This window comes from Monodelphis domestica, chromosome 8 (assembly GCF_027887165.1).
Source record: "Monodelphis domestica isolate mMonDom1 chromosome 8, mMonDom1.pri, whole genome shotgun sequence".
Lineage (NCBI taxonomy): Eukaryota > Metazoa > Chordata > Mammalia > Didelphimorphia > Didelphidae > Monodelphis > Monodelphis domestica.
The window spans coordinates 57,559,617-57,575,153 of NC_077234.1; the positions used below are offsets into that span (position 1 = coordinate 57,559,617).

The 15,537-nt window shown below is 36.4% G+C and overlaps 1 protein-coding gene across 2 annotated transcripts; it reads right to left on the reverse strand.

Moving 5' to 3' along the window:
- Positions 1 to 4,145: 4,145 nt before the first annotated feature.
- RNF7 (ring finger protein 7) lies at positions 4,146 to 15,115 on the reverse strand. Of its 2 annotated transcripts, none has more exons than XM_007502109.3 (3): positions 14,351 to 14,737; positions 8,529 to 8,576; positions 4,146 to 5,629 (listed from the first exon to the last, which is right to left on the reverse strand). In XM_007502109.3, the coding sequence occupies exons 1-3, from the start codon at positions 14,516 to 14,518 to the stop codon at positions 5,573 to 5,575; spliced, it is 273 nt and encodes a 90-aa protein (XP_007502171.1). In that variant the 5' UTR covers positions 14,519 to 14,737; the 3' UTR covers positions 4,146 to 5,572. The 2 variants fall into 2 exon arrangements, with proteins under 2 accessions (XP_007502171.1, XP_001364870.1); XM_001364833.5 differs by having other exon boundaries at positions 4,600 to 5,629; positions 14,344 to 15,115.
- Between the last annotated feature and the right edge of the window lie 422 nt (positions 15,116 to 15,537).

Consider the following 15,537-nt stretch of genomic DNA (forward strand, 5'->3'; position numbering starts at 1 on the left):
TGATGCTATAAAGAATACTTTAACAGCAGTTAGTATATGAATATATTGACTTAGCTAGCTAGCACCTCTTTAGTTCTTTAAGGTTTGTTTTTTTTTCCAAAGCATTTTACAAATATCTCATTTTTATCTTACAATCCCGGAGGTAGGGGCTATTACCTCCATTTTATAGATGAGGAAACTGAGGCCAAAAAAGGTTAAGTGACCCTTTAAGGGTCCCACAGCTAGTGTCTGTGGCTGGATGTGAATCCAGATCTTCCTGGCTTCAGGTTCACCATTCTATCCACTGCGCCACCCAGCTGACCACTTCAGCTATCTGTAGCTTCGAGATACATACCATTATCTCTTGACTAAAGTCAGTTTTGTCCAAGGCATAATTTATCTTCTAAAAACAGGTACCCTTAGAGTTACAATTATATTTTTATATGAAAAGAGTAAATATAGTATTTCTACCTTTCTTGCTCTAAATTTTTTAAAAGCCAATTTTAAAAATTCTCACTTTCAATGAACTATTCTAAAGCTATCTAAAATATCTTACATATTAAAAAATATGACACCTTATAAAAAGATATAATTTTTTCTTATAAAACAAATATGAACTTACCATCTATTTCTATATTATGCATCTGGGCTTATAGCTCCTGGTAAAATATTAAGATGTAGATAAACTCAATTTATAATAAACCCTATCAAATAGCATTTTAAAAAACAACCAAAATTTTACATTTTAGAAGGTATGTATATTCTAGGTAAGGTAAAAATTTTGATTAGATGTACACAGCCAAATACAAGTTAACTTTTAAGTTTGTTAGTAAAAAAATACTAACCCCCCCCAGCCCCCCAAATGAGGAGATGCTGATCAGTCTCAGGAGTTTCCATACCAGGAATTCCCCCAAGTTGTAGCACATGATTGTGATGGAACACTACTGTGCCATAAGAAACAAAAAGTGGGCTAATAAAACAAACAAACAAACTTGCAACTAACAACATGGGATAATGAACACCTATAGATTTAATCCCTGAAGAATAAAGTCACCTAGAGAGAATGAACTGAAAAATGGAAACAAAAAAGACATCTATATATATATATATACATATTTGTTTCCTGGATAATGCATAAATATGATGCAGGGAGGGTAGATAGGGACTGCAATACTAGCAAATGAATTCTATTAATAAAAATTAAATTTAAAAATCTCATCTCTAATGAAGTGATTCCACAAAATGATGGGAAACTAAAATGATTTCAAATACTGATAGTGCCCAGGAATTATTCTTCTAGTAAGATAATTTTTTGCATAAATGTAGTGACAATCAAAAAATAAACATATTTGGAATAGCCAAAAATGATCGAAGAACCTGGTCCAGAGAATTTAAGAGACTTGCCCGAGGCCATACTGCTAGAATTCAAACCCTGGTCTTTTGAGAAGAAACTCAATATCCTTTCCACTACACCTAGATGCCTCCATCATGAAGAAGAGTACTGTGCCAGACAGTCAAGAGAGAACCGAGTTTAAATTTTACCTCTGATGGTAGCTGGGTGACCATGAGCAAATCATTTAACTTTTGAGCCTTTATTTTCTCTCTATAAAATAATAATGTCTACTTCCTTGCACTGTTAGGAAGACCAAGTGAGATATGTATGAAAAGATTTTCAAGGAAGTCTTCAAAAGAAGACATCTAAGTTATCAGCAATTATGTCAGAAAATGCTTTCAACCACTAAGAACTAGGGAAATACAGATTAAAAGCAACCTTGAGGTTTTACCTCATACTATGACACCAGCAAAAGATGACAAAAAGAAAAATGACAAATGTTGGCGGGACTATGGGAAGCAAGAATACTAGAGCACAAGTGGTGAAGCTGTGAATCAGTCTAGCCATTGTGGAAAACAATTTGGAAGAATGCCCAGAATGTTCTCAAACTGTGCATACCCTCTGACCCAGCTGTCCTGTCCTGTGACTAGGTTTATACCCTACCCCAGAGAAATCAAAGGGGAAGAAGATCTTTGTACAAAAAGATCCATAGCAGCTCTCTTGATGGGAGGAAAAAATGGGAAACTAAGGGACTATCCTCCTTTTGGGAAATAGCCGAACACATTTTGGTCTAGGAATGTAATGGAACACCACTGTACCACAAGCAACGATGAAATGGCTAATTTCAGGGGCCACTGGGAAGACCTTTATGAACTGATGGAAAGCAGAGTCACCAGAACAACAATAATTTCTACGATAACATTACAGGGAAAGGCAACTTTGAAAGATTTAAAACTCTGAACAATGCAATGATCTACCCAAAGTCCAAAACAATGACAAAGACACACATCTCTTTATATAATGAACTTATAAAATGCAAAGAGATATTCATTTTTAGGTATGGCTCATGGAGAATTTTTTTTTTTTGCTAGACTATAAGAATGTATTGAAGGATTTACTGTTTTGAATTTGCTTAAAAGGATGAGGTAGTGAGAATGACAGATTAATGAAAAAAAACAACCCTGTTACTTTAAAGTATTACATCAGTCATTACTGCATCACTTGCATATGAAATGACAAAGGGATTAAAATTTTAATTTAATTTTACATTCATTTTAATTTTCCAAATTTGACAAACATAAAGGTTAAACCTTTACATAAAGATTTGCAAAAACCTTTCATTTCAGAGGGTACAGAACATAATTTTTTAATGATTATGAAACACCCCAAAAAACTTTGAATAATATATCAAAAGCACTTCAATATTTCTTACATATTTCACTTTCTTACAATTGTACATCCTTTGAACTAGTAGAACAATACATCTGAACCCATTTTCTCAGTTATATAACTGGTATATTAGGGTCCTGATAATACATGAACCTGGAGCTTCACATTTTTCAGTTCTAAGAACTCTTTTTCAAATAAATACTTATGAAATGACTATATACTTAGCAGAATGGCCTAAATTTTCAAGTCAATGGTAGTTATTTGCACAATTAAAAAAAAATCTAGTTTTTCCCAAGCACTCAAATGATAAAATACATTTAAGTGCTTTGGAGCAGTTTTGAACAAATTATTCATTTGGTGTGCTCTAGGGAATTAAAACCTAGAGTTAAGCAATTCAAAGTGCTTAATTTAAACAAGAGACACTAGCTTGCTCACTGGTTTTGTGAGTTATGTCAGAATAGTGACTTTTAAATGAGAATTCCTTTATGAAGACACTAACAGTAATTAATGTAAAACCAATCTTTGTTAGAAAAATGTGTTATATGGATACACACACTTAAGTTATAGACCACAGCTATATGATGAAAAAGAATTAATTTTTAAAAAATTAGTTGCCCATTATGAATTGACTCAAAATAAAATTTCAACATATGTATAATAAAATTTAACATTATTTAGCCTTTCTTTGGTGAGATGGGTGACAACATATTCGTTGCTTACTTTTTGTGTGAGCCTCTCACATTAACTCTCACACTGTGCACTTTATTTTCAGATGACTATGTAGATTGGTTAGTATCAGCTCAGGATGGGTATGCTCAGTCTTGCTTTGTCTGACTCTCTCCTCCTCCTCTACCCTCAGATGCTCATATATAAATAGTGCATTGTTAGGTGGTTGGACTGTATTATCTTTTGCTATGGGATTGCCATAGCAGCGGTCAGCCAATTATCATCCTCCTCCACGATACATCTACATACTGTCACCCCTTTGACTAAAGTAACTTAAAATTCTTACTATTCTCTCTCCTCATTGCAATGCCAACCACTTAGGTCTCATTTTAAGGACACTCAACCCTTTAGAAAATCTGAAAATGCTCCAAGAAGTTTATGTGTGCAGAGGTTAAAAACACTCACCTATTAATTATTTCCAAAGGACAGACTTGCTGCATTTGGAGCTGGAGAGGACCGCTACAAGGTTCATCCAGATCATATTCCTCACTTTGCAAAGAGATTAAAAACCTTGTTTGGGGTCTCAAAAGAATATAGGTAATAGCTGGGCCATGACACCAACACAGGTTCTCTGCCTTTAATTCAAACCATTTCTACCATACTGTGATGTATCATGAAAAGCAACTTTCCACTATGGCAGCCTGTTTACAGAGAAACCTGATAAACTCTTGATTGATAAAATAAAGTCAGCATATTAAAAAAAAAAAACCCAGAGTAGTTAATTTTAAAAATTTTTATTAGATTACTCAAATTCTTTAGTTTTCTAATCTTTTTTAGACTGTTGAAATAAAGCTTAGGACTACTAATTTCTAAAAACAGGAAAGTAAATAGTTGTTTTCTTCTTTGAATTTGTTGAGATAAATATTTCTCTTTACATTTTTTTTCAATCACTCACAAATAGTTTACATTTTGGTATTCAGAGGCAAGTTAGTAACTTCCATTTGGAGAATTCTCTGCTCTGAAACAAATGCTTTACATTCCAATTTTCTCCAGGCTGACTATCCAGTTCCAAAAAACATCTTCTCCAAATGTAAACAGATTTGGTTAAGCTATCAGCAGTACCTACTTTAATGCTAATAAACATTCGAATAAGAGATGTCAAAATTTTAATCTCAAATAAAATAATTATCATATGCAAATTTTTCTAAAAGAAGACATTCACAAGACAGAAATCAGATTATTTTAATATTTATTATCTCACAGCTCAAATTAAACAATTTAATAGAATCCTTAATCATTTATCAAACAAGTGTGTTATGAGATCGTAATGTTCTCATCTAAGGTCTAAGAAGTAAATAAAACACTTTTTTCTTATGTTATTCATTCAATATAAATGACCAATAAAGCAATATAATATGGTAAGAATAAAAGTCTGATCTAGAAATACTTATGTGCTCATAACTCAATGACTTTATAAAATTCTGGGTATAGTTTTCACTAAAGAATCAATATACAGCTTAATAAGACAATTAAAATTCAGTTTCTCAGAGAAAGAGAATTCTGATTTTTGCTTGCCCTGGTTACAGATAGTTAGCCATAAAATTTGTCTTTTTTTTTTTTTAAAGAAAGTCCAAATCCTAGCTAACTGAAAAGAATGATGCATAAATTATTTATTTTGTGGGGTGGGGGTGGAGGGGAGGTACCATTAGTACCTAACCATCCCTATACATGGATTAGATTTAAATACTCTTTTATTCATGGTAATAACTTTTAATGATTAACTACAAACATGCAAAAGTTCTCCTGTCTGAATGGCATTCACTCTCCTTATTTCCTTTTATCTAAGACTTTAATAAGATTAGGAAAGTTATTCACATTGAAGCTATTCTCTCTAATATGGCATTTCTAAGCAGTATCTACAATTCACACCAAAGAAAGAGAAAACAATGTCATCTGTTAACGCACTGTTACATGTAGAGAAGTTCTAAAAAGAAAGGAGACCAAATTTTGCACCCTAAATTCAGCAAGTGTCCAACTCATTCTTTTAACCAAGCAAAGACAAGTGAAGTGATGCCATCTTTGGAGTGCTCTATCTCTTACACTCAGGTCCTCAGACCCCAGCACTCAACGAAGCCCTGGACTTTCATTTGCCTATTCTCTGGACAACCCAGTCCTGTTGGCACAATGGGCAGCGATTGTTCTGTTTCACCCACAGGGACATGCAGCAATTATGGAAGGAATGGTTGCACTCTCCCCAGACCACTGAAAGAAAAACAAAAATATACTTAAAACATATTTCAACATGAATTACCGAACTCAAAATCAAAGCCACATTATCTAGCCACTGATACTGCATATGACTTGAAATGATTTACTATGATTTGAAAAGGAAATAAGAAATTTAAAATTTCTCTCAAAATGTTAAGAAAAAAGGAAAGGATTAAAATGATATTAGGAGTCATGTGGAAACCTCCAGTAGATTATCATCTATCCATGCAGATAGATAATAATCTAAAACAAACAAATTTGTGTCTAAATCTAGGCACAAATGTCTAATGCCATAGTTAGATTACTGGTGTCCAAAATATGCTAAATATGCATAGGCAAGTAATGCTTTAAAAATGATATGGCCTATGTACTGGGAGTTCTTATAATTTTACTTAATATATAGTAATATTGTATCTGCTAATGCTTAATTTTAATTATATTGCTTACAAATTTTTCAGCTTTTAGGAATCATAATTATAAAAAACATCTTATAAAATGGGGTTTCTCAATGTGTGTTGAAAAACACTTTAAGAGCTGGCCCTATTGAAAAAGGATGAACTGATTTTTTCCCCCCAAGAAAATTTATTTAAATATAGTTTTAAAATCAATATATAATTGTCAAGATTGGAGCTTTGATCTCTTAGCGAAAGAGCAACTTTGTTAAAGCATTAGTTTTCCTGACTATTCTCAGGCTCTTTTCTTATGCCTTTTGAGTTTTGGAGATGTTTTAGATTATAATCTGCTAGAAGTTTCTACATGACTCCTAAAATTATTTTAATCCTTTCCTTTTTTGGTGTTGTGTCTAATAACTGAAGGATGATCTTGGTGACCTACCACTAGTAGAGGATGCACTTTCCAATAGTGATGGGCTATGCCAGTCATCCAAAATCTCATTCAGTGTGTGAAAATGGCATTTATTAATTCAATAAAAATGTAGTAAACATCTACAACACACAAAGTATGTTGCCAGATCCTAAGTTCCCAGGATGTTTTCAGTATCAGCTTGCTTATTTATGTATTTTTGTTTAGGGGGAAGTATATTTTAGTATGGTTCCTCTTTTCATTACAGTAATATAAAGGATAAAGAGGGAAAGTTGAAGAGGATGGAGATAATCAGGGAAGATTTTCTGGAGGAGCCATCATTGGAGCTGCAATTTAAAGGACAATAGGAATACTAAACATAGGGGATATGAAGGGCATTCATTCAATAAACATTAACTAAAAGTTGAATAAATATCATAATGGGAATAAGAAGCAACATGCCAAAAGTATATTGGTAGGAAAGCAGTTCTTCAAGCAGCAAAGTAAATTAAGTATGGTAGGGGCACAGAGTGTATAAGATAGGAGAAAAAGCTGAAAAAAAGATAGGTGTTTCTGGACTGTGCCAGCATGCAGTTAAACAAAGGTAAAAAGGAAAGACTCCCAGAAATGAAATGTGGGGGACTGAGAAAGAATAGAAAAATCATGGCTTTTAGAGTTAAGGATACCATTTAGAAGTGATTTGTAGAAAAGCCAACCTTTTGCATTTTAAAATATTTTTGCATAATAAATGCACTAAAAGAGCATTTTCAAAACTAAGGTAGAGAAAATGTTTAAAAATGCTTAAGTATTTCAGTTAAGATGCTTATACTAGCATTATTTCATTGCTCATATTTAAGAGTTATTCCATAAAGAATATCTAGTTTTATCTCTTTTAGGCTAAGATCAAATGAGTCACATATGCACAAATACTACTAAAACAAAATGTGATCAAATAATAAAACTATAAAATATTCTTTAAAAAATCTAATTAAAAATTAGTTAAAAGTCTAACAAAGTTAAATGTTTTGATAATTTTCTTTTTTTGCAACTTTCTTGGTAGAAGACATAGCTAGTTTCTATTTATGCTATGAAAATGAATTTTAATACTGCTACTCTCCTACCTAGCAGAATTCCTGTTTTAAGAAGAATACCTACACTGATCAATCACGGGCCTGAATCTTCAAGGATCAATGTTTTTCCTCTTGCCTGCTTCCTACCATTGCTTAAGTCAAGATTCTTTGTTTCTGAACGTAGTTCAAAATTCAGGTGATCTATAATGGGTTAAGTAAAAAAAAATCCAGCTCTCCTGCCTCAAAGAATTTTGCTAACCGCAAAGATTTTGTGGAAAAGTTTTCTTTAGCCACCAAAACTATCCTATAAGGTTGTCTGGTTTGCTGTCAAAGTTTGGACCATTATCTTGCACCTGAACTCCAAACAATGAGCTTTTATCAATTTCTGTGGGAAAGAGGGGGCTCACTGCTAGCTCCTAATCATCAAACTTCTAACCAATCATGTTGTTTCAATCATTTTGTACTTAATCCCATGGTGTCATTTACCCTCCTTTGTGCTTCTCTCTCTCCTCTTTAGTTTTTAGTTTAAAAATCTCTATGTTGTAAGTGGGGGACGGGACAGGGGTGGTTAGGCACTCTGGTACAATAGTACCTGTCATTTAGTGTCATGACTGGGCCCTGTCCAATTAAAGAGGCAATTTGGAGACTTTGACTCCTCTGGATTATTTATACTGAGTTAGAGATCTGCCTTAATTAGACCCTGACTCCTCTGGTTTGAGTCAGGAGTCCTAACTCCTCTAGTTTATTTATTCTGAGTCAGGGGTTCTGGCTCCTCTATTCTGGATCAGAGGTCAACAATACCAAGTGTCAACAATTTCCACTTCTCATACATTAACTTTTTATAACTGTAACAAGACAGTTGCAAATTATGTTAAGTACTTTTGAATAGTTTTGCAATATTACATCAATAACAGATCATTGCTTTACTGTTGTATATTGGTAAATTTCATCTTAATTGCAAACATTCCCACTGAGAAAAAAAAGCCTTCAGTTGAAAAACTAAGAACAAAATTACAACATACCAACACAATCTTCTTGTTTGTTTTCAGCTTGACATCTAAGACAGGCATCTAAAAGTAAACAAATAGGAATTCTCAATCTGATGCTCAGAATGAAAATTTAAAAACCCTTATACTTCAAAGCCAAATAAAAGCCCTACAGCTTAATAATGAAGTTAAAACATTAATGCCCAATTTTTCATTTGGATTTAAACATTTTAAGGTGAATATTTAAAGTACAAGCATAATATGTATTAGTTACAACCAGGAACCGTTCCAGAAAGTGTACTAACTTCCCCCTCACCCAAAACCCACACACGCCTTTACAAACTCAAATTTAAAAGATAACCTTGACTGGATAGATAACCCATGGGGAAAGCCTGTCCAATATATTCCATACTAAATAACATCTATATGAACAATGAGATATGACAGCACATCCACAAACACCAACATAAGGAGTAATTTATTTCTGAAACATAATCCTTTAAAAAAAAAAAAACCATTGGGGGCAGCTGGGTAGCTCATTGGATTGACAGCTAGCCCTAGAGACAGGAGGTCCTAGGTTCAAATCTGGCCTCAGACACTTCCCAGCTGTGTGACCCTGGGTAAGTCACTTGACCCCATTGCCTAGCCCTTGCCACTCTTCTGCCTTGGAGCCAAAACACAGTATAGACAGAAGGTAAGGGTTAAAAAAAAAAAACATCGACAATCTGTTCACTTCTCCAAAACCTTCTGATTTTTCAAACAAGCACACTTGCTAGTTATTCATTCTTTGGTGTAGGAGTGTCCCCTTACTAAGTAGCTATTCTTAGTCACTTCTAGTTTTTCCCATATGGTGATTCAGAACATACTTAAAATACTTATTTCAATGTTGCTAGTCTTCATTACTATTTCATTCAGGATATTCAAAAAGATTTTTCTTTCTTTAAAAAAAAAATCTCCTTACTAGATTTAGCAGCAGAGCTGTAGGGACTGAAATGGATCTTAGTGGTCTTTTGAGTCCAATTCCTTCATTACTCAGGTCCATGGAAATCCAAGATAATCTTCTGACTCCAAATCTAACACTCTTTCCACTAAACTATTGCCATATTGTGATCCTTTCATGGCTTTTCTATTTGAAATTTAATTATTTACTGAACTATGAATGAATACCACAGTTATCCTTCAGAGTAGAAAACATCATAAACAGGAAACTAAAGAGAGGGAGGTTTTAAGCATAATTTGAGTACTATGGAAATAAACTGGCTTACTGGTTGTGGGAGATTTCCTGGTATGATTCATTTAAAGAGAGTCTGACGGGTATAAAGATTCAAACTTAAAAATAAACTGAAGGATGATTATTCACTATGAAAAAAGATTCACTGCAGCTCCCCTAGCTCATTTAAGATGATTTCAACTTATCAAATTAAAATTTATGCATAACTCTTCAGGGATACCATATTATATAGAATAGGCTATGAAGTACCCACACACTACGATGATGACATTAGGTTCCTTTGAGTAAATGGCTGCTAATAATAATATTGCTACAATTTATATAGTGATTACAGGATTGAAAAGAGCTTTACAAAGATTATCCCATTTCCCCCCTCATACCTATTATTGTTATTATTCCCATTTTATAGATGGGGAAACTGAGGCAGATAGGGTTTGCTATCTTGCCCAGGGTCACATAGTAAGTTTCTGGGGCTGCATTTGAACTCAGATCTTCCTGACTTCAGGTCTACCTCTCTATTCACTAAGTCAATTGGCTTCCTTTGTTAGAAAGATTAATGACAAGTCACCAAGAGGAAAACACACTGGATTGACTTGTCAGAAAAACTGAGCTCCCATTCTGGCTGTCCTTGAACTACAGCAACATTACCTTTGACCTTTAACCTTTCTGGGCATCAGTGTCAGGCTGTGTAAGAGGAGGTGGATTAGTTCTCTCACCAACCCACTCTCTTAACAGTTCCCAACAAAACTCCTACTGATCTCCCCTGACTAGAGGGTTGCTCCTCATGGGGCTCCTGGTCCTGGTCCTGGTTCTGCACACTACTGCATCACATCTGTCAGGAAGCTTTGTCAGAAAAGAAGGGCTCAAATACTCTCTCTTCTCACTTGCCATAAAAATTGGCTCTTGAGCCATGAGGGAAGCTAAGGATTCCAAGGGATAGAGGGGAAAAGCACTAAAAGCAGAGGTGGGATGAGACTGAGATAACCTCTGTGAAGCAATAGAAATGAGATGAAATGTTGAATTCATGGAACAGAAAGTAGGTCAATATGGCTGGACCTTGGAGTATGGAAGTCTTGAAAGGTACAATTAGGAAAAGTTAGATTAGGAAAGACTTTACTCATTAGTCATCCAGCATCTTGTCTCTTCTTTCTCAAATCTAACCTTCCCATTGTTGCCAAGATTACCTTTACAATGCATGAATGAAGTGCCACTGTGAAATAAAAATCTAGAAAGGCCCATTAAAAAGAAAGAGATATGTATGTACTACCATTTAAAATTTAAAACAAAGTGAGACTACACTTATTGTAGCAAAAATGGACCCTTTGATTTCTCCACTGAACTTCATCTAAAACGAAAATTTTACTACCCCAAAATAAGATGAGATACCTAATAAGCTAAAAGGAAGACAAAAGTAGCAGAGAAGATCTTTTAATGCTGAAAGTGGAAAACATTTCTTCTATAAAAACAAATATACTATAATTCATATTCTTATTTCTTTTCAATGCTTTTAATAATTGTTCTGTAAAGAGTAATGACACTCCCCAAATCTCTCCCCCTTAAAAGATACATGCACAGAGCTAAATAAGGCCATTTACTGTGCCTTTGGAGAGAAAAGTAAATTTAAATCATTTGACCTATTATAGGTAGACAAGAAGTCATTAAATTCAACAGAAATGAAACAAATTAACTTGTTTCTTCCTGCCTAGCCCACTTTCAAATCTGCATGATGAAACTAAGAATAAGGAGGTAAAGTGATGGGCACATGTTGGGTCACAGAACTGCTGTTCCAGCTGTTCTGACTCAATGTCATCCTTTCCTAGGCAACATCTAAAACTCCATAGTCCGAGGCACCTACCAGATCCACTTTGATAGTTCTTATTACCTTTCTCATCCCCTTGACTGTGTGTGTAGTACACTACCTCTACTAAACTCAGCTGAGGCTCCCCATACATCATCACTTTGTACAGAAATCCTAAAAAGAACCTTGGGAGCCCTCCTCTGCTGGTTCATCCTTGTAAGGCACTAGCAAAGACAGCTACCTCCTTTGTAACTGCGTAACCTTCATAATTAGCAGAAAAAGGGAGTTAAGTGGAAACCAATAAGGAGAAACAGACAGATCTCTGAGCAAGGTGATACCACAAGAAATTATTGAGGACTGGAATAAATTAACTCAGTGCACATTTTATTCAATATTGAACTTGAACAAAAACTTTCTTCATTAAAGCCACAATCACCTGGACTTTGCTCCTAAAGACTTGGTTTAGATTTAATATCAAAACTTTGAATGATATCTAATATTTGACAAATGTATAAAATCCTATTTTTTTTTTTAACCATAATACCAGTTCAGGGTTTCCTGATGCTCATGCATACATTTAAATAGAATAATTATGTACTTCTTTATACTTGGTCTGGAGTAATGAAGATTAATTAATCATTTAGAACAGAATTGGTTTAAGAAATGAACCTCTCAATACTTAGCACTCCATAAACAAAATATAAGTATGTAAGTACTATGCATTCCAGAATACTTCTAGAATAAAAAAATGTAACTGCTCTAAATCTCTATCATTAACATGGCAATTGTGAAATAAATGTTATAACTAAGATAACAGAATTACAGCCATTCGAATTCTTGTATATACTTATATGGTTTATAATATCATTTATCACTATAGCTTTCTGTATTTCTATTACTGTCTAAAGTAATTAACTTGGTAAAAAAAGAAAATGACTTTTTAAACATTAACTCTTCAAAATAAAAATGGAAGTTGGAAATTTTTTTTAAAACAAAAGGTAACTTTGGGGATGAAATTTTTAGTGTGGTCTGTTATTTTAATAAATAAATATACATATATTAGCTATAGATGAAAATAAACTTTTAACCTACATAATGAAATGTTCATTTTAAAAATCAACCTTTTTGTTCATTCACAGAGTTCTTTTATAGCTCTATGTAAGGAAGATCAAAGACTTGCAAATAAGATAAATTGAGGCTTTTTCCTTTGTACTTAAAACAGCACCTAAATTTAAAATTTGGATTATATTCCTCATTCAAAAAGGAAAATTGAACTATATTCCTAACATTCAAAGTAATGGGATCAACATTAAGTTCTAATGGAATTCTACAAACTAAAAAAAATTTAAGTGTATTTTATCCTAAAAATTAAAGAATAAAAAAGATATAGGATATTGAAGAGAAGATAATTAGATAAGCTTAAAAATTGTACCCCTTAAGGATTAGGCAATTTTGTTTAAAATTTGCTTCCTCTCAACTTTAAAATTATTTTAGTTTCCTAACTATGGAAAGTTTATTTCTTCTTCTGAAATTTGAACCCTTTTAGAACCAATATTGTGTATTGGTTCTAAGGCAAAAGAGAGATTAGAGCTAGGCAATGGGGGTTAAGTGATTTGCTCAAGATCAGGCAGTCAGGAAGTGTCTGAGGTGAGATTTGAATCCAGGACTGTCTATCTCAATCCACCTCCCTGGGCCTGAAAGTTTCTTAACAAGAATTGTCCTTTACCTTAAAAGAAAAAATTAAGACGACAAGAAAACAATCAACTGCCCCATTTTTTATCGTAATTTGTATTTAAGCAGTATTCTTACAAGGAGGTTTGAGAGCAACTAACTTGATCTGCCTGGATCTCAGTTTTCTGATCAATAAAAAGTGGAATTAAATCATCTTTCCCTTTCTACTTCTAAATTCTAACAGACAAACTAAGATGCACCTGTATATATGAACTCTAATAAACTGCTTATTAATCATATAAATTAGGTTTTATTCTTTTATTCTAAGTATGGTTAACCATAATTCATATTTCAACCCCCCCCAATTTCCAGCAGAACCAATAAACCTAGACTTTACTAGTATAATTTGTCCTGAAAAAGGTACCTACCAACACATTAAGTACCACAGAACTAATTGGGATAACAAAATAAATATGAAAAAAATATTATGACATAATAGAAAAAATAACAAATTTATTTAGGTCAGAAACAATGAACCTCAGTCTCTACTTTGTTGAACTCCCAGGAAAATTTTGGATTCTCTGATTGTCTACTAAAGGAAAGTTCTCATACTATATGGCCTCAAAGTCTTTCATGGTGTCACCAAGTCCTTGTCTGTGAATACTTTGTTGGGGGTCACACTACAGTCAGCAGGGCTGAGCGGATGGAGAGGGGGTCTTTGGCTGGCCATGATCCTGGGCTGCATGCATCCCGGTAGAGGAGGATGCGTGTAGGTCGGCCTACACGGGGTAAAGGCTGGCTCCGTGACCCTCATAAAAAAAGGTTGGGCCGAGGTCACGCCCAGGTATTGCCTTCCACATCCCACTCCCCGAGGGTTGCCCTTGGTTCACCCCGTCTCCCCCCACGGCCGTTCCGGGGGGTCTTTCCCCGTAGAACAGGGCCCTTCGAGGCGCTGGGGAGGGAACTCCGGGATCACGCGGCCCGAGGTCATTCGCGTGTGCTTGCGTGCGCGTTTCTCACTCGGAAATGCCCCGCAAAGACGCAGGAAGAGGGAGGGCGCCGCGTATATGTGTGCGTGACGTGGGGGGCCGGCACCCTGTGCGGGCCTCGGAGGCCGCGCGGCAGCCCCGGGCTCGCTTGGCAGCGCTTACCCATCACCTGGACCCGGCAGATGGCGCACGTGTCGCACTCCACGTCCCAGCTCCACATGGCCACCGCGTTCCACTTCTTAAGGGAGAACATCTTGTCGCCGGAGGCCTTGGAGCCCGAGCCGCCAGAGTGTGAGGCCGGCGCGCCGGGCTCCTCTCCGTCCTCCACGTCGGCCATGGCGGCACGGGCGGGCCCGGCCGGCCGGCGGGGGAGAGGCTTGGGGCGAGCGCGGCGGGGAGCTATGGCGGCGGGGCCGAGCCTCCTCGGGAGAGGCTGCAGCTCCCTCCAGAGGCGGCTGCGGGGAAGAGCCGGCCGGCCGTTAGCTACCGAGCCCGCCGCCGACGTCTCTTACGCCGTCGAAGACGCCGACGTCCCTCTTGCCTCCCTGCCCCCGCCGGCGCTACTCAGCTGTCTGGGGTTGGCGAGCTCTGCGTGACGTCGGCAGGATGCGCCACACCTTGCTCCTCTCCTTTCTTTGTAGAGCGTCCGCGCGCGCGCGCCTTCTATGGCTTATCTGGCAAAACGTGAAATTGGGATTCTCTTCCCCATAAAAAACGTTGGCTCTGGTTCGGCCACCGGCAGTTAGGATCGTGAGCGCATAAGTTGTGTTCAAGTCTAGCTCATCTGAGCCCCCAGGGCCATAAATCAGCCATAAAAGCTGTCAGACATTCCCAGACAACTTGCCTTGTCTGTGCGGCCACGCGCATTGGTGCACGGCCACGGGCTGGGGACCAGAATACATCCTGTGGCATAGTAGGGGTAACTGAGCCGCGCAAGGATTCCTAGCGGCAGCTCCTCCAACACTTTCTAGCTGTGTAACCTCCTGGGCAAGTCACACTTCTGCCTCACTTTTCTCATTTGTAAAATGAGGGTCTTTATAGCCCCTATCTTCCAGGGCTGCTTTAGGTATCAAACGAGATCATATTTGTAAAGCGATAAGCCCAGTGCCTGACCCATCCTAGGTGCTTAATAAATATAAGCCTCCGTTTCCTTATCTGTGAAGAGGAGAGAGTACCACTATGGAAAGTGGTAGTGAGGATCCCGAGAGAGAAAACATTTAAAACTTTTCAGTGCTGTATAAATACTAGCTATTATTCCTTTCTCTTCTTTACATTCTATCACGCTTGTTTGCATGGCCAGCCCTCAGTCTGTTCCTATTTTCTTCGGTCACCAGTAGGCATAGTGGCTGGGGGAGA

Bases quoted from the DNA above. Each gene is read 5' to 3' on its own strand.
- RNF7 (XM_001364833.5), bottom strand. From the start codon at position 14,518: ATGGCCGACGTGGAGGACGGAGAGGAGCCCGGCGCGCCGGCCTCACAC. The intron at 8,577-14,343 runs GTAAGCGCTGCC...GTTTACTTTTAG, and splicing joins CTGCCGGGTCCAGGTGATGG to ATGCCTGTCTTAGATGTCAA. The intron at 5,630-8,528 runs GTATGTTGTAAT...TTTTTCTTTCAG, and splicing joins CAAACAAGAAGATTGTGTTG to TGGTCTGGGGAGAGTGCAAC.